The sequence below is a fragment of the Sylvia atricapilla genome, chromosome 5, assembly GCF_009819655.1.
Source record: "Sylvia atricapilla isolate bSylAtr1 chromosome 5, bSylAtr1.pri, whole genome shotgun sequence".
In the NCBI taxonomy this organism is placed as follows: domain Eukaryota; kingdom Metazoa; phylum Chordata; class Aves; order Passeriformes; family Sylviidae; genus Sylvia; species Sylvia atricapilla.
In genome coordinates, this window is record NC_089144.1 from 62,679,904 (window position 1) to 62,702,925 (window position 23,022).

At 40.4% G+C, this 23,022-nt stretch overlaps 1 protein-coding gene across 6 annotated transcripts in view; it reads right to left on the reverse strand.

Moving 5' to 3' along the window:
- Window positions 1-15,580: 15,580 nt before the first annotated feature.
- BICD1 (BICD cargo adaptor 1) overlaps window positions 15,581-23,022 on the reverse strand; it is a 167,166-nt gene continuing 159,724 nt past the window's right edge. For 2 of the 6 annotated variants that reach the window (XM_066319743.1, XM_066319749.1), the window contains one exon: window positions 21,206-21,385. In XM_066319743.1, coding sequence (XP_066175840.1) covers window positions 21,298-21,385 — 88 coding nt within the window. In that variant the 3' untranslated portion in view covers window positions 21,206-21,297. Of the gene's footprint in view, window positions 17,223-17,257; window positions 21,386-23,022 lie in introns of those variants that run through there. The other 4 variants (XM_066319745.1, XM_066319751.1, XR_010743673.1 and 1 more) reach the window with 3 other exon arrangements.

Genomic DNA, 23,022 nt, shown 5'->3' on the forward strand with positions numbered 1-23,022 from the left:
TGCAAGACATTTGTTCAGAAGTCATTAATAGATCGCAGAATTTCACATGTCACACTACAGTTCCACCACATTTTTCCTTCTTTACAGGCTATTTAACTTGTTTCACATTAACATCTGACATACTTAGCATTAATACTTATAATGAATGCTATTTCATTGCTCTGACCTACCTTCCACTCAGTGTCTTTTGCCTCTAATTTTAACACATTTAATGCTCCATTTTACTGAGTTTCAGTGCAATCAGAGGTGTCAAATTGCTCTGAAACTCATTAGAGATACATTTCTTTACATGCCTAGCTTTGCAGACTACTGTAGCAATAATTTTCCTTCTCTCCTGTTTTTTACTCAATTCTCCATGTGTTCTGATATCACCTTACTGCTGTGTATCTGCACCCTGGGACCACATCTGATATCTACATTGCTTGCCAACCTTTCAACAGAACCCCATCCTCCCATCCCTACATTTACTTCAAAAGTCTTTTCTTCTGCTAAAGGCTTATCTCTGTTAAAATGCTATTTCCAAGGCAGCTAGTTGAAGAAACTATTAAAAATTCCTCTCTCAGTTTCCTCCTCTGTGCTCAGGTTATTTACACAATCTGGTGCTCTGGGGATACACTCCCTAAGCAGCATTCTCTCTCTCTCTCTCTTTCTGTCAGGAGTACAGAGGTTTGTTGACAATGGCTTGAATATATCGAGCTGTCCTCTGCTACACATTTGATTAAAATGTTTTGACCATCAGTAGCCAGAGGCAAAGTTTATTCACAGATTTAACACGATGAAAAGGATCATTCTGATCACCTAAGTGTAAATATTCATCCCAGATCGCTTTATATTTAGGACAGCTAATATACACAGTATCCCATTATGGAACAGATCCATTTTTCCCTCTCATAGAAATGCAGTTTCAGCTACAAAATTCACAGCAATTTGATTAAAAACTGACAGAAATGTTTTGAAGAGAATCTACCCAATATATAAGAGAACTAAAGGAAAAAGTCCACAAGTGCCTAATTTTAAAACTTCCTTGCTTTGTATTTTTCCTTTCCCTCTGAAAAATCCTTCATCCTGGGAAGACAACTTACCGTATACATCTAATAACACTACTTTGTAACACTACTTTAAGACACAACAGTGCAAAACACAGCAGTTGGAGGGCTTCATCACAGATCTCACTGTACCCAAGACATGCCAACAAACAGTGCCAAATACTGCCCAGTTATGAACAGGATTTTGACTGGAATGCAGGAGATTAAATAGCCTCTCACTGGAACTTAAGAAGTGGGGGAAAAGTCTGATAACTGTGGTGTTGACAAAAAAAAGGAACAAAATAATAGCCAAAGGCAAATCACTTTTTTTTTTTTTTATTAACAGCTTCCTTTGTCAGTATTTGATTTTACTTGTTACCCAAAAGTAACACATTCCTTGAAAAAGCCCTCCTTTTCCAATCCAGGAATCTCCCAACCACATTTATTAATTTATCTACAAAAAGAAACCAATTCCTATGAATCTGTACAACAAACTAATTGTACTGGGTGTGCAAATTATTACTTTCCCAGTTTCAGCAATGCTTAGAAGCATTTCAGTAATGGTACTTACCAGAACCTCAGTGATTTGGCCTCTCAGGCTATACATAAAAAGCCTCTAGAGCAAGGAGCAGACAATTTTCAGCAAACCCATGTCAAATTGCACCTATCCTTTGAAATCTTTTGTGCATTGTCACTTGAAAGTCAATCAGTGAACACAAATTTAACTTATTTCAGGAAATCAACATCCAGATCACCAGAAAGTCAATTACAAGTCCAACAAGAATTATTGGGTAAAGTAGGCATTGTCAGACAAGAGTTAATTAGAAACATCACGCCAACTCAAAATACATATAGACATGACTGGATAGTGTATGGACTAAACAGTACTCTCTTACTGGCTATAAGGGGATTAATTTGATCCTAAATGTTTGGAGGAGAGGTGGGGGAAGAAACAGCAAAAGAAAAGTTGCATTTCTTGTCACTTTCCCATGTTTACTTCAATAAGAGGCAGAGGTGATTAATTTGACCCACAGAAACAGGAAGCTTTCTAATGAAAGAAAAATGTATTTTCATGCAAGTTCTGCATAAAGCAAATTGTTCGTGCTTTACTTTTCCTCATTTTTGAAGGAAGAAGAATATTTGGAAGCAGTTTCTTCCTATTCACCTTCCTCTCTCAATATTTTAAAGTACCAACTCTCCTTGATAAAGCTCAACTTCAGTAAAGCATCAAAAAGCCTCCAACCCAGGAAGGCTTGTAAAACAGCTATTTTTCTTTGGCAGGGTTCTTTAATGCACCTAGAAATGCAAATCACTGCCAAGATTAGCCCTAATGATTGCATAGGTTTTCCCTGAACATGCTGCATAGCAAATTTTCCATCGCCGCAGACCAGTCAACAAAATGCAGTGGGTTATTCAAAGCCAGGAACAAGAAGAATCAAAATCCAATGTTCATTACTGTATTTTCACAGGTAAAACAACAACAGTGAGAAGCTGTCAGGCGGGGCATGGTTGTCCTTCTGGCATTTAAAAAATAAACAACAAAGACATTTTTCAAAGACTAGAGCAGCATGCTATTAGTGTCTCATTTCGCTATCTCCTACTGCAAGGTGGAAACCCAAAAGATTACTGAAGTTTCTTTAACATAATCTCATCATTTCATACTCATTTACAGGCAGAGATACCACAGCAGCAGCGGGGAACTATTTTTTTTACTGTCAGTGCTAGAAGACACCTTGCTGCAGTGAGTGCTGTCCTGAATGCAAATCACCTCAGCTTCCCACGAGGCACTCTGCAATGTCTGAGACTGCCAACAGACAGCACAGTGCCAGCAGATGTACATTTAGAAGTGGTGGTCAGAGGAAAACTTTCCAGAAAGGGTGAAAATTTGCACTGCAGCGTGCAAAGCCAGGGAAGCAGTGCGAGATTTGAATGCTGCAAAAATTAATCTGGTTGATGTGCAGCGAGGCCAGAGGTGACTGTGCTGAAGACAGGAGGAAGCTATTTAAAGTGAGTTACTGTGTCCCTGTATTCTGATTGATGGCTTCACACCTTAATTAAGTCGGCTAAGTGGAAACAGAAGCTCCTAGGACGTGATCCTCTGCAGAGTCAAAGTGGTGCCACACTCACACCTTGCAGAGCTCTCAGCTGGTCAAAGTGCTGAATAAGCAAGCTGTGGCCTGCACCTGTTTCTTGGCAGGAGGCTAATTTTGAGTTAACATGCACACAAGTTTGAAGTAAAGATTTGGTCAAGTGACACAAACTCTGAATACTAATTTATCAGGAAGGAAAAAAAAAAGACACCAAATCCACAACTGTTATTCTCTTCAAAAACAGATTGTTAATCACGTTACTCCACACAACGCCCTTCTCTAAACTGTCTCCAGATACCAGGTTTGACATTTTCCATCCATTTCAAAGTATATCTGAAAAATCAAGTACTCTTTTGTCTAAACTTTTAAATTAATGTCAACTTCTAACAAGATAAATTTTGCTTTGTCCTGTAGGCAGTTAAACGCACCAAGATTTTTCAAACTCACAGGTTAATAAAATGTAATTGCCACTTTTCACATGACAATAAAGGTGAATTTGGGCTATAGTATGTGGAAGAGCAGAAAGGTTTTTCTGTTACACGTGAGACACTGATTGCAGTGCACAACAAAAGGCTGATGCTGTAACAGAAAACTTCAGCAGCTCATCTCAGCATCACGCATGTTTTCAAGCAACACCAAGAATGGAAACACTCCTTGATCTTCTGCCTCCCAGCACATAAAAGCTTTGACATTCCCTCCTTCATCAGTCCAATGTCAAAAGGTGTGAGGCGGCTATTGAGTGTACAGGAGTTACAATAGTCTTTATTATGTAGTTGCACTAATTAAAATACAATTTACTAGTTTGAGAAGAGTTTTGATATTCTTGCCATATGCATCATCCAGGATTGTTTCAAGTGCATTTACAGCTTGTAAAACAGATCTACTTTCTCCAGTTCCTTTCCAGATAGAGATCTGAGACAACTGCCTGAGTAGTGTCCCCCAGGCAGTATTGTCAGTAATTCTCATATTGCACAACACTTGGCAGAGTCAAGGATTGGAGATGGGCCACATTAACTCCTTTCCTGTAAGATTTTCAAGCAGGTCAAAGGTGTAGTGCTGCATTAGAAAACCCTTTTCAGTATTTTACAAACCAGAAAATCATTAACACCCACCTTCCTTTTTTAATAGAAGAAAGAACACATCTAGCTTCATGTTGCAACTGTGAATTGCAGAATCAAAGCAGTCTGGTGAGCTTTTGTCAGCCACAGAAGTGAGTGCAGTCATATTCTGACTACAGAGAGGGAAGCTGCAAAGCTATCCTGGGTTTACAGGATGCTAAAGCACTTGCTCCAGCAGTTTCTGCAAGAGGAAGAGAAGACTGGGAGCCAAAGTTCCACTCTGAGAACAGAAGTCATGTTCAGAAGGTTTCTTCATCTCATTTTCTGGGAGAAATGGTCTATGAATGGGGAAAAAAGTGAGGCTTTATGCACTTACATGGAGAAATCATCACCTAATCTCCCTTTCATTTCCCACATATTTGGAATTAATTTCCTGATCTTAATTTGTGAGGTTTTCATACTCAGAAGTCACAAGAAAGTACTGTGAGTTTGGTTAGTGCAGTGCAGGGACAGTTGATTAGCAGGATATTGTTCCTGTCATGGCTCTCACAACCTTCCTTCAACTCAAAAGCCGACAAGAATGGTCACACTGAAAGGCTACATCTTGCACAAGTGTTTAGTAAATAAGTCACCTGGTGGCTTTGGTGTGAGCACAAACGAAAGGAGCGACAATAAACAGATTGTAGATGAATATAAAAACACTATCCAGGAGTCTAAGGTAATAGAGAGCAACTGCAGCAGACTAAAGAAACTGAATTACAAACTAACAGAAAACACAGAGTCCTGGTTGCAAGTACACCTCTATTTGAGGAGATTAAAAATCCAAGCGTACGTGCTGCAAACACAATTACCAATTCCTCTTTCCCAATGGAAACAAACACATAAAGCCTCAGGAAAAAAACAAACAAACAAACAAAAAAACCCCACACACCACCAATAAAAAAATTGTGGTTTCATGCACAAATCCAAAGTCACTACACACTGAAGCTAAAACAAAGGATCCCGCGAACAGCTTTGTGATAGTCTGTTCTTCTCTGCGTATACTCTTTGTTAAATTAAGCAGGCCTCTTGCCCAGGAGGTCATGGAAAGACTGTCTCCAAGCAAAATATCCCATCCTAGTATTTGGCATGTCGTCATTCCCAACACCATAACAACCATATGGCAGAGATTTCAAGCTTCATTTCACCTGCTTTGCCCTTACACAGCCATAAAACCAGGACGCTGTGACACCACAAACACGAGGCCAGCGCATCGCGCTTGTCACACGGCGGAGTTCAGACCCAGAACTGCGTGCGCCTTCACCTGCTGACAAAGGACAACTCGAGAAAGTTCAGATTTGACCACAGTACTCCTTCAGGGTGGCCGAGGTACCAGAGGTAGCCGGCCTAAGCCGGGCTGTCCCTTGCGACATTATGCAGCCGCCTTCTGAGGCGGAACGTGTCAAACGAGTCTAGCACGGGCCAAAGGGGGAAAAGAGAGAGGCACTGGGGAGGGGCGGCCGCAAGAGCCGGTCTGTGACGGGGGGAACATCGCTTTCCTGCCGTCCGAAGAACTGCCAGTACTAAAGTATTTTAGATATAAAAATGTAAGTATACGTTGTAATACTCTAATGCGTAACAATGTAACACGCATGGATAGGAATAAAAAGTACAACTTGAGTACATTTCGTGCTGAAGTTATGACCTCCGAAGGCCCGGGTGGGGCTTTCTCCTCATAAGCCCAGAGCTGACCCCTACGAACAGCGGCCCGCAGCCCCCCAGCCACAGCCGCGCACGGCAGAATTTGGTAGGGGAAGGTGCCCCGGCTTCGGCAGGTGAGCAGCAGCTTCTGTCCGTCCCCGGGAGCGCAGCGAGCCCACGGAGGAGCCCGCCCCCAGCCCGGGCCGGAGCGATGCTCCCCGCCGTCCCGCCGCGCTGTTACCTGCGGCCGTGCTCCGGGCCGAGGGTCCCGCGGCGCCGCCGGGCGCTGCTCCGCCGGGAGCGGCGCTGGATTTCCTGCGGATCGCCACCCTGCTGAAGTGCGCGCCCTCGGCTCCGCTCGTCCTCGGGGCGGCGGAGAAACGGAGATAGGCGGATGGCGGGAGGCGCCGGGGGGTCCGCAGAGCCCCCCGCTCTGCGCCCAGGCCAGCGCCTCCCTCGCCGCCCGCCTGCATCGCTCGGCCTCACCTGCCGCCGCTCCCCGCTCCGCCCTGCCCTTCCCTCGCCGGCGCTTGGCCGGGCACCGCCTCCCGCAGCCCTGAGCTGCTACCTGCCCAGCGGCCGGGCGAGGCTCCCCGCCTGCACGGCGAGTCACAGCCCTCCGCGCCCGGCCCGGGGATGCGCGGAGACTTTCTCCGAGCGAGTTCCCCCCGCGGGCACCGCACCTGCTCCGCTTCCTCCCGGGGCCTCGCCGGGACACCCCGGGCCCGTTCCGTTCCCGTTCCCGCGGGCGAGCTCCGCGCTCTCCCCGCCCGATGCCTGCCCTGCGAGGGGAGGCCCTACTCCTGCCGGACGTGTCAGGGTACATCGGACAAGCTGGCCGTAATGCAGTCCCCCGTGAATTGTCCGACGAGAATATTCTCAAAGGCATCTCGGAGTCCCAGCGCTTAAAATTGGGTTTTGATGCCAAGGATGGAGCTGCAATACTTTCATCAACAGTAATTCCATCCAGGCCAAAGCGCTTGCCTCTTTGCCGAAGTCTCAAATTTTTGTCAGTGAGAAAGGCAATCAGCTGGCTGTGCTGCTTTGAGATTACAATCACTTCTACAGCAACAGTGTCTGAAAGCACCTGTATACCGGTTCAAAACATGATGCTCAGAGGAAGAACATCTCCACCTGTGCCATTGTGAGAGCTGTTAAGAGTTTGAAGTCTGTGAGAGAACTTGATGAGGTGCAGTTTGGGGCAAACCAGTCGATAAGCAGTGCTCCCATTACCAAGGGATTTCCTCACCTTTAGAAACCCAACGTTTTAGGGCTTCCCTAGAGGTAACCTGTTTTGGAACATGCTGCCTCATTTGCCATCAGCTGTTGAAGGTTTTCCTCATAAAAGAGGAGCACACTCAGTTACACTCCAGGATTGATATCCCTTTGCCAGCAGTCCAACACGACCTTTAGTAGCCAGGAAACACATGAATTGCTGAGGCTTGGGAGAATATTCTGGGGAAGTACCTCTCTGTACTTACCCTGCTCTTACATCTCTTTTTGACCACTGTCAGAGATGGGAAGTGGGCAGGCAAGACCTTCCACTTGACACATACAGCCACTTTTAGGCGTTTTACATATTCCAACATGAGATTTTATGGATTGCTCAGGCAAACTGCTGACTTCACAACTTCCTTGACTCCCAAGAGACAAGGATACCTTTTGTCAGCACCCACAGAGTCGTGTACAGTGCAGCCACATCTGCAGGGGGGAACACGACATGGGGCATCACCTTCCTCCAAGTCCTGTGCTACAGGGTGAGGCTCGTGCTGAGTCTTTTCCAGGAGGCTTTCTTGGCCTGCAGGACAGTAACACACCACCTGCTAAAGCACAAGCAGTGTCTGACCCCTGGGAGGCATGGCAGGAGAGAGAGGATGACGTGGCTCTTCCCATACCACAAATGCAGCAGTGAAGGATCATGAGGTGGAAGCCAAATAAGTGCATCTTCTGCTTTCAGTGTCAGCAGTGAGCAGGGGGGGGAAGATGTGCAGCTGGGACGCCTGCCACTGCGTGCCAATGATCTCATGAAGCAGCTTGATATCTTACAGCCACTCCCTCCAGTTCCTGATAAAATGAAACAGCCAGATCACTTCCTGGATCTTTTTTGTCTGTTTGCAATTGCAAACATTAGGTTTGACTTCTGTAAACATGAAAAAAAAAAAAGAAAAAAAAAAAAAAGAAAAAAAAAAAAAAAAAAAAAAAAAAAAAAAAAAAAAAAGCAGTGACTCAGAGGTAAAAGACCAATTTATGTCCTGCCTTCAGTCACCTGACTAGGGCTGGGCATATGGATATGCATATATCACTCATTACTGAACTTTGTACTTACCTCTTTAAACACAGAGCTCTGCTAGAAAGACAGCAGCTAAGGAAGCAAGGGCAAACACACCCTACAAACCTTAACCAAATGGTAGGAACTGTGCTAATTTTGTTTTCTGTGATGTTATCAGTGAGTGGTAACTTATTACAGTGTCACTCTGGAAAATAAAGGTCACCTCAGAAAAGAGAATCATGCCAACTCCGTGGAATCAGAAAAGTGGGCACAAAAGCTCCTTTCCTTGAGAAAATCTCCCTGAAGCACACTGACGTACTTTAAGTGGTGAGGTGACAGCCTGTGATAGAAGAAACCCAGGCAGAGAGTAAATTCACAGTAATTGCAGAGCATTTGTATGCTGCAGTGTGCTGCAGGGTTCCCAGAGTAGCTTACTGTTTCCTTTTCAGTTACACACAGACCTGGAGCAGCAGGTTCAGGCTGGTTCTGAGCTGCTGTACACCAGCAACTGCTCTGTTCCCTTGCTCTGACAGGGTAAAAACTTCCGCCCCTTTTGGCACGACCTTCCTCCTTTTCTGTACACTCTCAATCCCTCTTGTTCTCCATCTCCGGGCACAGACAGAGAGCCCTTTGGCAACATCAGCAAAAGGAAAAACATTTTAAGAGTAAAAGGTCAATCAGAGATAGGTATTATCTTGGAAAATATCACCCTAAATGATTAAAAGATTAGTGTAATAACTGGAGAAGAGATCTGAGAACAGAAAAATAAGCTCACATGTAGACAGTACTGCCAAGGCTACTTAAAATATATCAAGGTCAGAAAACGGCAGTGCTTGGCTAAGAGCCTTGCAGCACACCTCCCACTCCAGGGAAAGTGCAGGAGGAGTTACATACTCCTCTGGTGCCTGGTCACCAGCAAGCCACAGCCAATCCATCACATGGGCAATAGCTGGGCCATCTAACGCCAAGGTTTTTGTGGGAGTGGTGAGAAATGCAGTGGTGGAGACTTGATTTAACTGTACTTTATTTGCACGTGGGAGGAACAACAGGAGCCCTGCAGAAGCACACAGAGGTGGAGAAGGAGAGCAAGGAGAGCTGGCAAGACAGCCTCAAGGAAAAGTTTAAAGAGCCCTTCTGGTGTGTGGAAGTCTTAGAAGCATTCATCTCGTGCTGCTGGAGACCTAAAGCATCCAGGGAAACGGGGCTTTATGGGCAATCTTTGTTTAGTTTTTGAGAAAACAAATGCATCACTTTGCATGTAAACCATTGTTCCTCCAGTAAACCTGTTTGCATTAACCTTTTACTAATGGAAGCAACCTTCAGAAGACTTGATTTTTACTAATTCCTTGAGTGAGACCATTTCTGTTGTTGCCATTGGTCAAGATTCTTTATTTCTGCTGGAATTTAACTTGACTTTCTCCATAGTTGCACTATAAATCTGTTTATGATCCTTTGATTTCTCTGAGTACTGTCTTGTGCTGTACCTCACAGAAAATCTGTGTAGTAACATTTTTTCAGAGCATTAATCCACAGGACTCTGAGAAAGAAGTTGCATGAACTCAGCACCTAACATGAGAACATTTACAAAATTTTCTAAACATCAAAAGTATAAACTTGTTTAGAGTTTATTTCAAACTGATTTAGTACCTTCTCAGAGGTCTGAGAGAAAGCTGCCTTTCTGTTTCAGTATGAGACTCCAAATAAAAACTTAATTAGAATGTAGGATATAATATAGAAAATTCATATTAAATACATAGATAACCAAGCCAGGTCCTGCCTAAGTTACTGCTTAACTCATCAAACAGTTTGAATCTTCCGTGAACTGCATTTAAGCCACAGACCAGTTCTGCCAGCAGGGAAGTATAATGAAGAACAAGAACCGGTGGAGCAAAAGACTGAGTAGGATACTAATTAGAGAAGAATTTCACTCATCTCAGACCCTCATGCACATTCCAGATCAAAAGTCTCTTCCAATAGCAGCAACAATGCACAAAGCCACTGCAGTGTGTGAAACTGATACACAGACTAAGTTAGTGAATTTGAGGCAGATAACTCAGCCTCCCTCAAATCGTGATGCAGGCAAACACGGGACCCAGCACTCAATGACATAATGTGACTTTCAGCCTAGGGCTGCAGGCTCTGCTTCTTAGCCTGGGGAGTGGCTTACAAAGAGGAGAGGGACTCAGGCCTGGTGCTTGTTCCCTGCACAGCAACCCAGTGTGTGTGTCAGAGCAGAGTGAGGAGCCTCACTGTGTGGCACTGTGCTGGTTTCCACCAAAAAATGCACTTGGAGCTATTTAGTTCCTGACTGCTGTATCTCAGGAAGACGCTGCAGGGTCAACAGTGGGAATTGGAGTTAAAGATCAGAAGTAACCCACAACAAGCAATCTAAGAGGGGTCAGATAAATCCCAAGTATTAACTGCTGGAACAAAATTGGATGGGTAGATAGCCCTTAGAAGAAAATCCATGGCAGGCTTCTTTCTCCCAAACAATGCTTCTAATAAAATATAATACAAATCTCTATTCTGCTGTGCATGACTGTGTAAGAACAATATTGTGCTAAATCTCCTTCTCCCTGTTGTCATTTTGGGCCCCAATGAAAATAATGATAGGGACAATCCAGCAGCAGGTTTTGTCCACTTCCATAATAAAGAATCCTATTTAAATCACTCTAGAGCCAAGGTTTCTCCCTCTATCACACAGATGGGTGCTAACATGTGGCTTGCAAGAACAGCAGTAGGATAATTAAAGGAAGAAGCATCCCTGCTACCTATTGACTTGTTGGTAATTTTGTCTCACCCCTCTTTTTGTGGCACAGAAGCATTTGGTCTACTGCAAGAAAAATCTTGGAATTTACTGAAAATACGTTGAGATAAAGGTATCAAACACCTCCTTTAGTTTTACTGAAGGATTGCTGCTTAGAGCGAATAACTGGAACTCTAATCAGTTTTGTTAGATAAGTCTTGCAGAACAGCACTCATTTAACAGAGGCTGATTGCTTTTAGAGGTTGGAATATTCTTCATTATCATCACCACATATTAATGAAATGTGTCTCACTATCCAACTGATGTCAGTCATTTAGATACCATTAGCAACAGTACTTAGTTTTGATTTGCATTAACTACAGGTGAAAACAAACTTCTATAACGTCATGTTAGCAGAAAGGAGAGAGAAAGCAAGCAGCAAGCCACGCCCCAGAAAATGTTCTACTTTTCTATTTCATCTTTTATTCTGTAGTGACAACCAACAGACACATAAAAAAAAAAAATTACAAAGACATGGTAGTTTGAGACACTTCAGTGGGGTTTAGCGGGGAGATGCTCTAGGATTTCCTTGAAGCCTTCTGCCCTCCAGGCTGAACAACCCCAACTCCCTCCATCTGTCTCCACAGGAGAGGTGCTTGGATTGAAGTGATTTACTGCTAAGGTGCTGGATGCATTAAATATTAACCATTGTCCCTCAGTGAATGCTTACCTAAACAGTAAAGCAAAATGTTTTGGTTCTCTGCTTAGCAAATCAACACAGACAGAGCATATGACTGATAAAACATGTTGTGAAAATAAAGGCCTAATTAAAACTTCCAGCTCCAGAAGAAAAGACACCGATGTTGCAATACTGCTTTAACTTTTTTCCTTGTTGTAAAAACCAAGCTGTCAGGTACTTTGTATTATTTCTAAAAAGGCATATGGTACATGCACAGGAGTTTCAGCATGCTTCTTAATAATTTATGGTGACTTAAAACAAAGACTTCAAAGCTGCTGGCTGCTGCTGCATTTGCAGACTCCTCTTAAGTTTTCCTCCCTTGTTTTCCTCCATTCTGTTCTGCATTCCACAGACTCCCTTGGAGGTTTCTGGGATGAAATGATATTATTATATAACTTTGAAAGAATATAAATGCTGCTTGTATTCCACTTAAAATTGCTATTTTATCCTGGAAAAAACCATTCTATTCATACTTACAGTTTTTAAAACTTATTTTTACCCTCAGAGATCTAACATTGTCTAATTTTGGAACTTTGTACTTCAAACAATCTTTGTAATGTATATCTATGCAAGGCTTTATGGACTGCAAATGGCTGTACCTTTCCATACTGAAATGTGCCATGTACTTATATTCCAGCAGAGATAAACTAAGCACAACTGCACAGATGAGGGGTCTGAAACCTCAGAACCTCCAGAATCTTCATTTGTGCTTTGTCACAGATTTATATTAATGGTTTTGAACACCCTTTTAATGGGTTGTAGTAATGTTGTTCACTTAAAAGGAAATTTGTGTTCTTAACCAGAATAAGAGCATCTATATTTTACTGAGCTAACATTGTTGGGGAAAGAAAAGTTTTCCCACGTCCAGGCACTATTTTTGTCTTGGGTCTGGTGAGTCAAATTGCCATTTTGGTTTACAAGCCTAGCAGACAGTCAGAAGCAGGGCATAGGTCCACAGAAATTAAAACCAGCAAGAGGATGTTAAACTCCAGCTATTTATAGTGAGGCTTTATTAATACTAAGTACTGCAGAAACAGGAAACAAGCTCTGAACCAACTCTGGCACTTGGGTAGTGCAGGCTCTGGGGCAGTGTATGTACTACATGGAGTAAATACCTCACCTTCCCACCCACATCTAAAACCACTTCGGTATTTCAGTGACTGCAGGGTGAGGTATGTGGAGAGGTGAAGGATTACACGTAATCACTTTATTTTGATGTTTTCCCATCACACACTCCCTCATTTGTCTATCTGTAGGTGAGAGATAACAGCACCCAATTTGCAAAGATGCTTCGTGAAATAATTAATATGCAGAGAGTGCTGTGAAGATAAAAAGAGTTATTCTGCATTTGTCTAAGATAACAAAAACCTTTGAAAGCCATGGTGGCTTCACAGAAGCATTTTCTTTTTCAGTAGTGTAGGACTTTGAGATTGTTGGTATTTGTATCAAGTGTGTTTATATAGGTTTTAATGTTATGGCCTGCAAGGCTGAAGTTGAATAACAAACTGGTCACCAAATATTGGGCTCACATCCTCTACATTCAGAATTTGCTCTTCAAGGGAGTTCTGCACTCAATGTCACTTTCCATATCACATTTCCAATTGGAATAAATTACTTCAGTTTTAATACCTCAACCAATATGACAGCAAAAATCAATTTCCTTGAGAGACATAATCAATGCTTAAAAATACGAAAACCCTCCACAGGTAGGAAGTCCTATGAATTAATTTAAATGGATACAACTGTCTCCTTATTTATTTCCAAAGTTTCCTCATAACTCACTTAAAGGATATGAAAGTCCTTCTTTCCCCCTCTCATACAAAACTTTCTCACAAATAATATTTTCTCAATCATAATTTGTTATTACAATAAATTAAACTTTTTTTTTTGTCTAAAAGAAGCCAAGAAATCATACTTTTGAAGTATCATATACTTCAACTATGACACAAGAGAAGATATAAATAACAATGAAGGAAATATGTGCTTTCTATTATACCACCCTAGTCAAGAAGGAAAGAAGAAAATCCTTCTTGCAAAGGTCAATATTTTTACTGGGTTATTAAGCTTCTGCTGAGTTGACAACTATAGCACTGAGCCTTATTTTTGGGCAAAGTTAAGACTTTCTTCTTCCATCGAGGTAATCACTCAAACTTTCTACTGAGAAGAAAGCAGTTGTGCCTGTGCCTTTACCATAAACAAACAGATGAGAACTGGCTTTATTCCAAATAATTTTTCCCAGGATGCACATAATTATGACTATCTATTTTAGCTCCATCTTTCCCCTCTATCTTGTTCTATATATAAAATCTATGTTTGTCAGTCATAGGCTGCTAGAAGATGTGGCTGTCAGGTCCTCTTCATAATTAGTATCTCTGTTCTTATTATTGGTCAAATAAAACCTGGCTTTCAACGTTGTTCAAAATTATGCAGTAATTTTTTTCCTGCATGCCTCACTTACCAGTGCCCTGTCAGTGTTTTATAGTGTTGGGAGAGTCAAACCACAGCTCCTGCTGCCTTTAGGTACAACTGGAAGTGCTCTGTATTTCTTTATGTATAACTGCAGGATTTATTAAGGAAGGTATCCAGAAACCAAGACTTGCTGTGACAGTCACTGTAAACTTTAGCTTCAGGAACTTTTCCATCAAAATCTGGCATATACATAGCTGAAAACCAACAGTTCAATGGTCAGAAGTTACCTCCTGCACCAGTATATGGAGTAATGGTTCTTCCCAAAGCAGAAATTACACAGACCTTTTCTTTGGAAAAAAAGTTACATTTTTTGAGGGTTTTTTTCAGTTTGTTGGGTTTTTCCCCCAGTTTATTTTAATGACCTTACTCATACTATTGCCTCTCAGAGCCCTGACCAGCTGAAGGGATGACACAGAGGAAGGTGAAAGGGAAGGAGCAATATGGGTTAGAAGTTTCTCAAAGCATCTTTAAAATCAGAACATTCCCACAAGAGGTCGTCCCCTGTGAAACTGCTTTCAGAACACGCTGAAGACGTTTGAGAAGTCAGCTTTCCCCTTCTTTTTTCAACTCACAGAAGCTCTTAATTCAAAACTGAAAAAAGGAGTACCCAGTGTAAAAGTTCTAGCAGTCACACTTCTTCTGAATGATTGTGGAACACTTGCTCAAGGCATTTTTGCAATGAGCAAAGATTATATGGGAGAACAACCCCTGATGGTGAGAAAAAGGAAGAAAAGAGACAAGTGGGAAGAACCTAGGCAAATAACAGCTCTCAGACTCCATTTCTGTCACCATGCACAATTTGTGTTACTATCCAAAGCACCTCCCCAGCCAGCCAAAAACCAATCCAGCTGTCCAGTATTTCCCATTGAACCAAACATCACAGCAGGCTTGGAGATGCAATCCTTCCTCCATAATCTTCCTGACCAACTTCTAAAGCTAGACATCTTCTACCCCTCAGGGACCCTGTGAACAGCAAGGTACACTGGAGGAGCTGCAGCAGCCACCCTCTTGCCAGGGCTGAGCTCCTGGATCAGTGCACGGTGATTTTCACCTCTTTGCTCTCAGAACGTGGCTCTTCTGCATGGGAAAAGGATAATTCTTACTGTAAAAAAGCAGGTATGGTACAGCTTTTTCAAGCCACATTCATGTTGATTACAGCTCTTTTGCTTCCACATCCCCTGAGGATGGGGGTTTGCATCTTACAGAGTATTCTTGCACTGAAAGTTTATGCAGATGTTGCAGCATTTCAGAGATCACTCAAATATGCTGGAAGCACTATATGGGGAAACTGTATTTTAGTATCTGCCTCAAACTCAGAAAACAGAGGAAGCATCTTGGCTTTAATTGATTCCCTTTTCCTTCAATGTTGATTTCCCTTCTTTCCCTTTTCCTCTTTGATACCTTTAAATTTACAATCATTTTCTCTGAGAGCTAAATAATTGTGAAAGTCTAAGCCAAGTCGAAGCACTGCAAACTGTTGTAAATAGAAGCAGACCAGACAGAATTGTGTTAAATGAACAAAAATGGCCAGTTTATTCACTGGAACAGTTATGCATTACACTGTAATTTTAATTGGAACATAAAGATGTAAGAATCAGTATATCAGCTTCTTTTAATTAGTTTCTTCAGCACTAGAGTGTTTTTCCCAACCATTTGACTGCATGATCATATTACACATGTACAAGCACAGACTTTATGAATCCCTCACAAGGTATTAATCTAGGATTGTCTACAAGGACAAGGAAAAGTTAACATGAGAATTACTTCAATTTTAAAAATAAACAATGCATTTCTGGAAAGAAGAATTATTTTAACTTTTTTGCCTTTAGCATAAAGTAGCAACAAGAAGAGTTTCCAATACTCAGTCTTTAGCAAATGAACATAGATACTTTTATATTCTTCACGACCTAGAAACACTTCATCATTTAACCCCAAGAAGGCAGGACAACATAATGTCAATTCAACGTAGGAGTAGCTGAGTTATTACAGCAATAAACATACAGTATACAAATTTGTGTTTATCACAAACTCCACCAATGCTAAAACTCTTTTGAAAGGAACACAGCAATCTGTATGGTTCATTAAATACAGAACATCATGCAAATGGAGACATTCAATAGATTACAAAAGTCACAAAACATCAGTTTTTTCTTTTTTTTTTTTTTGTTTACAAAGGATCGAGTTAATTAACCCCTTAACAGTCAAACCACAGGGCTGAAAATCAACAGGGCAATAAGTAATAAAATGGACTTAATTTAACCACTGGCACAGTCCACACAGCCATATCTGTGAAAGAAATAATAATAAAATAAGCTAGATTACTCTTATTTCTTGTTCATAGCTGTTAAAATACCAACTAGCTAGCAAGCCAGTCTACTTGAAACTTTTATCAAATGCTTCTGTTGACTGATTTTCCAAAATATTTTTGAAATCAAGTAACCACAAATTCAATAAAGACTCAGATCACTAACACTGAGAAAAAACATGGACTCTTTCCACTCTTTTATAGCAGATCATGATAATAAAACAAATAGAAAGCTTTGTAGAAAGATACTTTTGAAAAACAGAAGGCTCCATCACCCAGAGTCTGCCCACACATTAACTCCTGTAATGAAATATTGGATTTGTCCTTTACCTTTTGTCACTTTGTCACTTGGTTGCCATTACATTTTACAAAGGGGATTTTCACGAACTCCACAGGAAACAGATTAAAAACCAATAAGGATTTAAGCTGTGTGCCTCCAAATGAAAGACATAGACTCTCTGTGGTAGTTCTCTTGCCCTTCTAGCAAGAGGAATATGCATATCACACAAGAAATAAGAATTTTCTAGCTAAGTTATGGATATGGATAAGCTACACGATGTTAACAATGTCATGCACACATTTTCCATTGCATATTTGATGTATTTGTGCCTGAAGGCAGAAGGCAATTGCTTTTTTAAATTCTTTTCCACAGGATGTTTAATTACACTAAAAAAAAACCCTTAATGGTTAAAAAAGTCTGAATAGTATCTGTCCCTTTCAGACTCACTGCACACATAGCAAAGGAAAACTGAAGAAAAAGTGATGACTGGAATTTTTAAAGAGGTAACTATAGCAATTATCCTACTTCAAAGGTAAAACATCACTCCCTGCCATTCTCAAACTAAGATTTCTGAGGAACAAAAGAAAGAAATTTACCGAAGATTTCTGAAGAACACAAGAAAGAGATTTAGTGTAACCTCAGTGGATATGCATCTTCTGCCAAAGAAAGGAACAGACCTCAGAAAAGCTGATGCAATCTATACCTTATGATGACGATGATCAATCCAGCTGTAAGTGGAGCTGGCAGCACAGCTACTGACTTTGGCATTGCAGGATGAATGATAAGGTTGGTACCAAAATTGGGTTCTGGACTCTGGGTGTCGCTCCCAGTGGGATAAGGACTGGGTCAGATTTTACTAACAAGTAAAATTAAGTATTTCCAACATAATTATGGTGAGCAGCCTTGAGAGGTGAGGTCATATTGCATAAGTGAGGTTTTATTTCATAACATAATCTCCTTTATGTACACACATTAATATGGTAAATGGCATAAACAACTTCGTCACTGTTTTTAAAGTTAAAAAAAACAAACTGAAAATCAACTTGGCATTAAAATTTGGAAAATTAGTTACAGTTTCATTCTACGAACTCTGCTGTATAGCTATGATTACATTAATTTGCTGTGAAAAATGTGGATAGAGAAAGCACAGAGATGCCAACCTGTCAATCAGATCAATCAGAAAGAATATCACTATTGCCTCTATTTCGAAGGCAGAAAATTCTATATGATTAGCATGAAAAATGGTTATGTCCTCTTTCTGTAAAACCTCCATATATGTTCTGATCGATAGAAAATATATTTTCCCATACTATTACATTTTACAATTTATTTTTCATCTTTTTTTTCCTTTATATTTGTTTTTATTTCTATTTCTTTCCTTTTCTTCTTTTCCTTACACATTTCCTATGAACTGGATTTCCACAAGCAGATCATTTCACTGAACAAGGAATAACTTTTCACTACATCAGAAAACAAAACCCAAACCAAAATGCCTCTGTTTTTACCTAAATGACTCTATTTTGAGTAGGCTGTTTCAAATCCAAAGAAACTTCAAGGCCATCATAAAGAACAAAAGTTGTGCTTCAGACACAAAAGTCAGAGCAGGATTTGAATTGCTTCCTTACGGAGTAGAACACATCATAGTGTTTCTAAGTACCCTCAACCATTACAAATATATGTATCATTTTTTCTTAATCCTTAAAAATCTGAATTGATATCAACACAACATTAACTAATTTTAAATGGGAAAAATGTAATATTTTGCAACCCTTAATAACCCCCAGACTTTTGTTTCTGGTTTTGTCGGTATGCAAATATTTCCTACAAAATCTCTCACAGTTTTATGTTATCAATCAATATATAATAAAGAAGAAATTTTCATCTTAAGTTCAAGGTATGTATTTTATTTTATTTTATACTGGTTAACTGACAAAAGTTGTCCCAGGGACCTACAGAGTTTTTTAACTTACAATGCAATAACAACCATTTGTACATCGATATTAGTTTGTTTCTAGTTCTCTCACATTTCCAACAATTACATTTTATTACATATTTAAAAATGTAAATTGAAAACTTAAAACTTTAAGAGAATAAAAAAATTTATTTCTATAAAACAGGGCCACAACTTCTATATCACTGAATGTTCTTTCATAACTCTTGATCCAGATGGACATGCATATGTTTCTAAACTGTCTTGATACCCTTTTTTTTCCCAATAAATTTGTATCTATATAGAAAGGAAATGTATTTCGCTGAACTACTGCTTAACTAAAGTTTAGGAAAATGCCTTTGATTTGGATATGAAAATAGGAAAAATTATTCTGAGTGCAGCCAGTGGTAACTGTATTCAAAGTGCTACCCAAATTCCTTCTCTTACTATCACTGTACTGTAGCTGTCTTTGTTGGATATTGCAGATATTCATTCATACACCAGTCAGACAAGGTCAGGAATCTGGAGATGCTTTCTGAAAGCTGAATTTGCCTCAGACGAAATAGTGTGGGGTTTTTGTAAAAAAAAAAATCAAAATAGCAGCTAAACTCATTGTCAGACATCATGACAGAGCTGAACAAGGTTTCACTTGACCTTTCTATGACAAGACAACAGGCAGTTTTATTATATACTGAATGGCAATGTAAAGATATATAAAAAGAATCATGTGAACCTCATGGAAACCAAAGTCAAAACACTGCTGAGTGTTATCTATCTGATCTGATCAGGACCGGGTATCAGTTTGTTCCTATTTTCTCTATCTCTGAGTGTTTTGTTACAATAGCTCAGCTGCTTTGCCAAGGTTACACGACAGACATTGTTGATGACGTTAAATATTATTATTTACAGCACCTTTGTTCTTGGTACTATGGTAATAATGATTTGTTAGGCACACTGAGTGGTCACCGATTCTTTCCGCTGCTGATGTTTTCTGTATTGTAACATTTGGTAAGCACTGTTACTAAAAAAACAGACTTAGTTTTCTCAGACTCAGGCAGAATTTGAAAGAATTGTTCCAGCCACACCTGCAGCATTATTTTTTTCCCCCCAGCTGCCCCATACCTTAGGCTGTACTGTGTTTCCCACTTGTTTGTCACACTTCTGCTGCAGAGAAGGAATAAAGACATGTGGAAATATCTAAGCCTCTCTTCTGTAAATAAATTAAGGCCACCAAACAAAACAAGGAGCCTGCTAGGTAGCAGCAAGTAGGCAGCACTGCAGCACTGTTTCTCTAGCTGACGACAAGATGGGAAACCCAAAGATGCTGAACCACAAACCTCTGCTTAGCCACTTGCCTTGCTGCCAGGTACCGTGCAAAATGAATTCCTCTATTCTTGATTTTGTTCTGAAACTCACTGCTTTTAAGAAAAAAAAACCAGGCTTACTCAGCTTTTACAGGAAAGAATCTTTAACTAGGAACACTGTGCACTGTTGCGATAGAGTCTGTGTAGTGTTGATCACCTGAGTATTTGTCATAAACTGACATGAGCTAAGGTTCTGTGTCTGTTGATTTTTGGCAAGGAAAAAATGCACTACAGTAAAGTCCTGCTGACTTTGATCCACACCATCAATCCTACCTGCATGAGTTCTTTCACTACAGAATAAATAATAGTTCACACGAAATGCACACGACTTCCCCATTCAAGCTAGCCTTTCCTGGTAAGGCCTCGAGCTAGGATCCTGAATATGGGAGTGAGAGGAAAAAATGTTTTTAATTAGCACACAGCATTTTACTCGTTTTAGATTTTCTTTCTCAGATACCAAATAGAAAGTAATCCCAAAAAACAGCACCAATTCATGATGCAAGAAGTATAATTACAATGCAAGCAAACAACTGAAAACAAATCAGTACATTATCCTTTCATCTCCTTCTTAGGCTTAATAATTATCTTTCAGTGAAGAGCTAGAACAAAACCAGAAGCTAGTGTAATAGGAATTAAAAAAACAAGTGCATAAACAATATCAGTGCAGTAGCAAAATATACAGTCATTGTTAACATTCCAATTCAACCCATTTCCAACATTTTTGTGCAATAAAAAGTGGCCATATGCTGGCCAATGCAACAAGCCTCTTTAATATTAACACAGTCATTCTTCACTGAAGCTATTTCTGCTTGGATTTTTAAAATAAAATTTGTTAAATACAACTCTCACAGAAAAAAAAAAAAAAGACTATTTTATAAACACAAAAATCTGGTGCAAACGAAGAAAGAAATAAATATCACACCCTTGAAGACAAAAGGAAATTTGAACTGGTTACTATGGCTGAACTTAGAGGATGTGAGGGTAGGAGTTTTGTAACATATATTTTTAACATTGGCTTAAGTCTCTCATCATTCCAGAGGTAAAGCCAAGCAGCTGGGAGGAACAGTTTAGTCGAGATGTTAAATTTCACTACACTTCAGTTGTGATAGCACAGTTTTGAGTACAATCAGAGGAACCATAAAAAGTCTTCTCGATAGGTTGGGCTCTGTGCTTTGTGTTCTTCTTCTCAACCTTCCCTCAGTTGCCAGAGCAGGGGATATGAATCCAGACTTGCCAATGCAGCAACAAGGCAGGATTGTCCACCCGCCTGCTGGGAACAACCCCAGCCTTTGTTGCGTGAGCTCCACTCTGTTTGCATTTTCTCTTACGTTGCATATGAAGATTAGGGGTAAGGAGGAGGCTTAGAGAGACAGTTGAGAGGGGCACACTGAGAGCTGGAATGTGGCTGCTCTTCTGGAAGAGCATTAGGACTGAAAATTAAAAAGAAAAGAGAAAAAGTGCTTAAAACACAAGGCAAACTTTTTACAAGCATGTAAATAGTACAGAGCTGGATATGAACTTTTAAAGGGGGTGAAGCCTCATCTCTAAATCCAAATCCTCAGATGCACAGGTTACATCAAGAAAGCTCTCAGTTCATAGCAAGTCAGTGACACCTGGATGCATTTATGAGGTGGTCCAGATCTCCCACTTCACAGCTCCTGTATACAATGGATGTTTGTATGCTGGGATGACAAAGATCATGTAGAGAAAAGATGTGTCAGTGAAATGGGGCAGCAAATCTGAAGGACAATATGCAGGTGCCATTTTTACATGAGTATTCAAGATTTTCTATATGCAGCTGATTCACTGTTGGAAATGAAGGACAGTGCCAGGCTGGAAATCAGGTTTCACAGCTTTGTGAAAATGTGATGTCCTACTGAATTTGATCTATTTAATATTTCATTTGTACAAATACAGTGTAGCTTTCATCAGTCCCCTTAACCATTACATATTTTGTAACTGACACTCCCGAAGTGCAGGGATTTCTTATGCTTTGTTTTCTTTGGAGTTTTGTGCTCTTTGAATAATTTTGATTCTGTCATATACTTTTGTCATTTGACTGTTTTTCATGTACAATTTTTCTGGTAACAGCATTCACCTGTTAAGGATGCTAGAGTGCATTTGTAGCATTCACTGGCATAGAGTGCCATATAGATCTGAACCAGCTTACAGGGGCTGGAGTAGCAGCAAAGAAAAGGGGCAGCTAACACAAACACACCCCAGTTCTTGGTGCAGAGCTGTAGAAAATCAAGATACCAAAACAAATGCAAGAAAGTGTCATTTATAAAGAGAAGGGGGGGGGAAAGAAAAAAAAATAAGGAAGAAAAACACCACAAACCCCAGTTCTTTAATGTGTCTGGGAAGAGGTTTTTTTTTTTCCCCTAATGCTTCAAATGTTCTACAGTGTTGAAGTTATTCCAGGCTCAACAGTGTGATGTGTGATAAAGCACCATCATTTATATCTCTGTCTTCAAGAAAATTTGCCTTGTCTGTTTTCCTTCCTTAGAAACTGTTCTTTTACATATTATCTCTGCAGCACAGACTATTGGAGTGCTGGCTGAGGGAATGCAATTAGCCTATTGCTGGAAACGAATCAATTTGAAATGCCAGAGGCGTTTGGAAAACTGCTACTGGAAATGCCAATGGTACTGAAAATGTCTCTTTAGTTTCCACATGTAGCATTTACTTAAGGAAACAAAGAGATGACATTGTGTTTGACTGAAGAAAGAAAGAAGTGTGCACCATCACCATTAAGTAATTTGATGGCAATATCCGTATTTTCAAATCAGAGAAATCTGGGAGGCTTTGACCACAAATATACAGGTATTACAATTCAGCAGGAGCTACAGTCCTTGCACCTCTGGGCTTATTTGGAGCTGATAGAATCAGCTTTAAAAAATCATTTTTCAAAGCATGTCTTAAGTTAAATTCTGTTTCCCATTTATGCTCCTCAAGATGAGTTTCCTGATTGCAAAGTGGATGGTGAGAGGGGTTATAGAAGCTCAGGATTCCACAAAAAAAGTTTTATGCTCAGCTATCTAATAGTTCAGTCTCGCAGTGTGTAGTG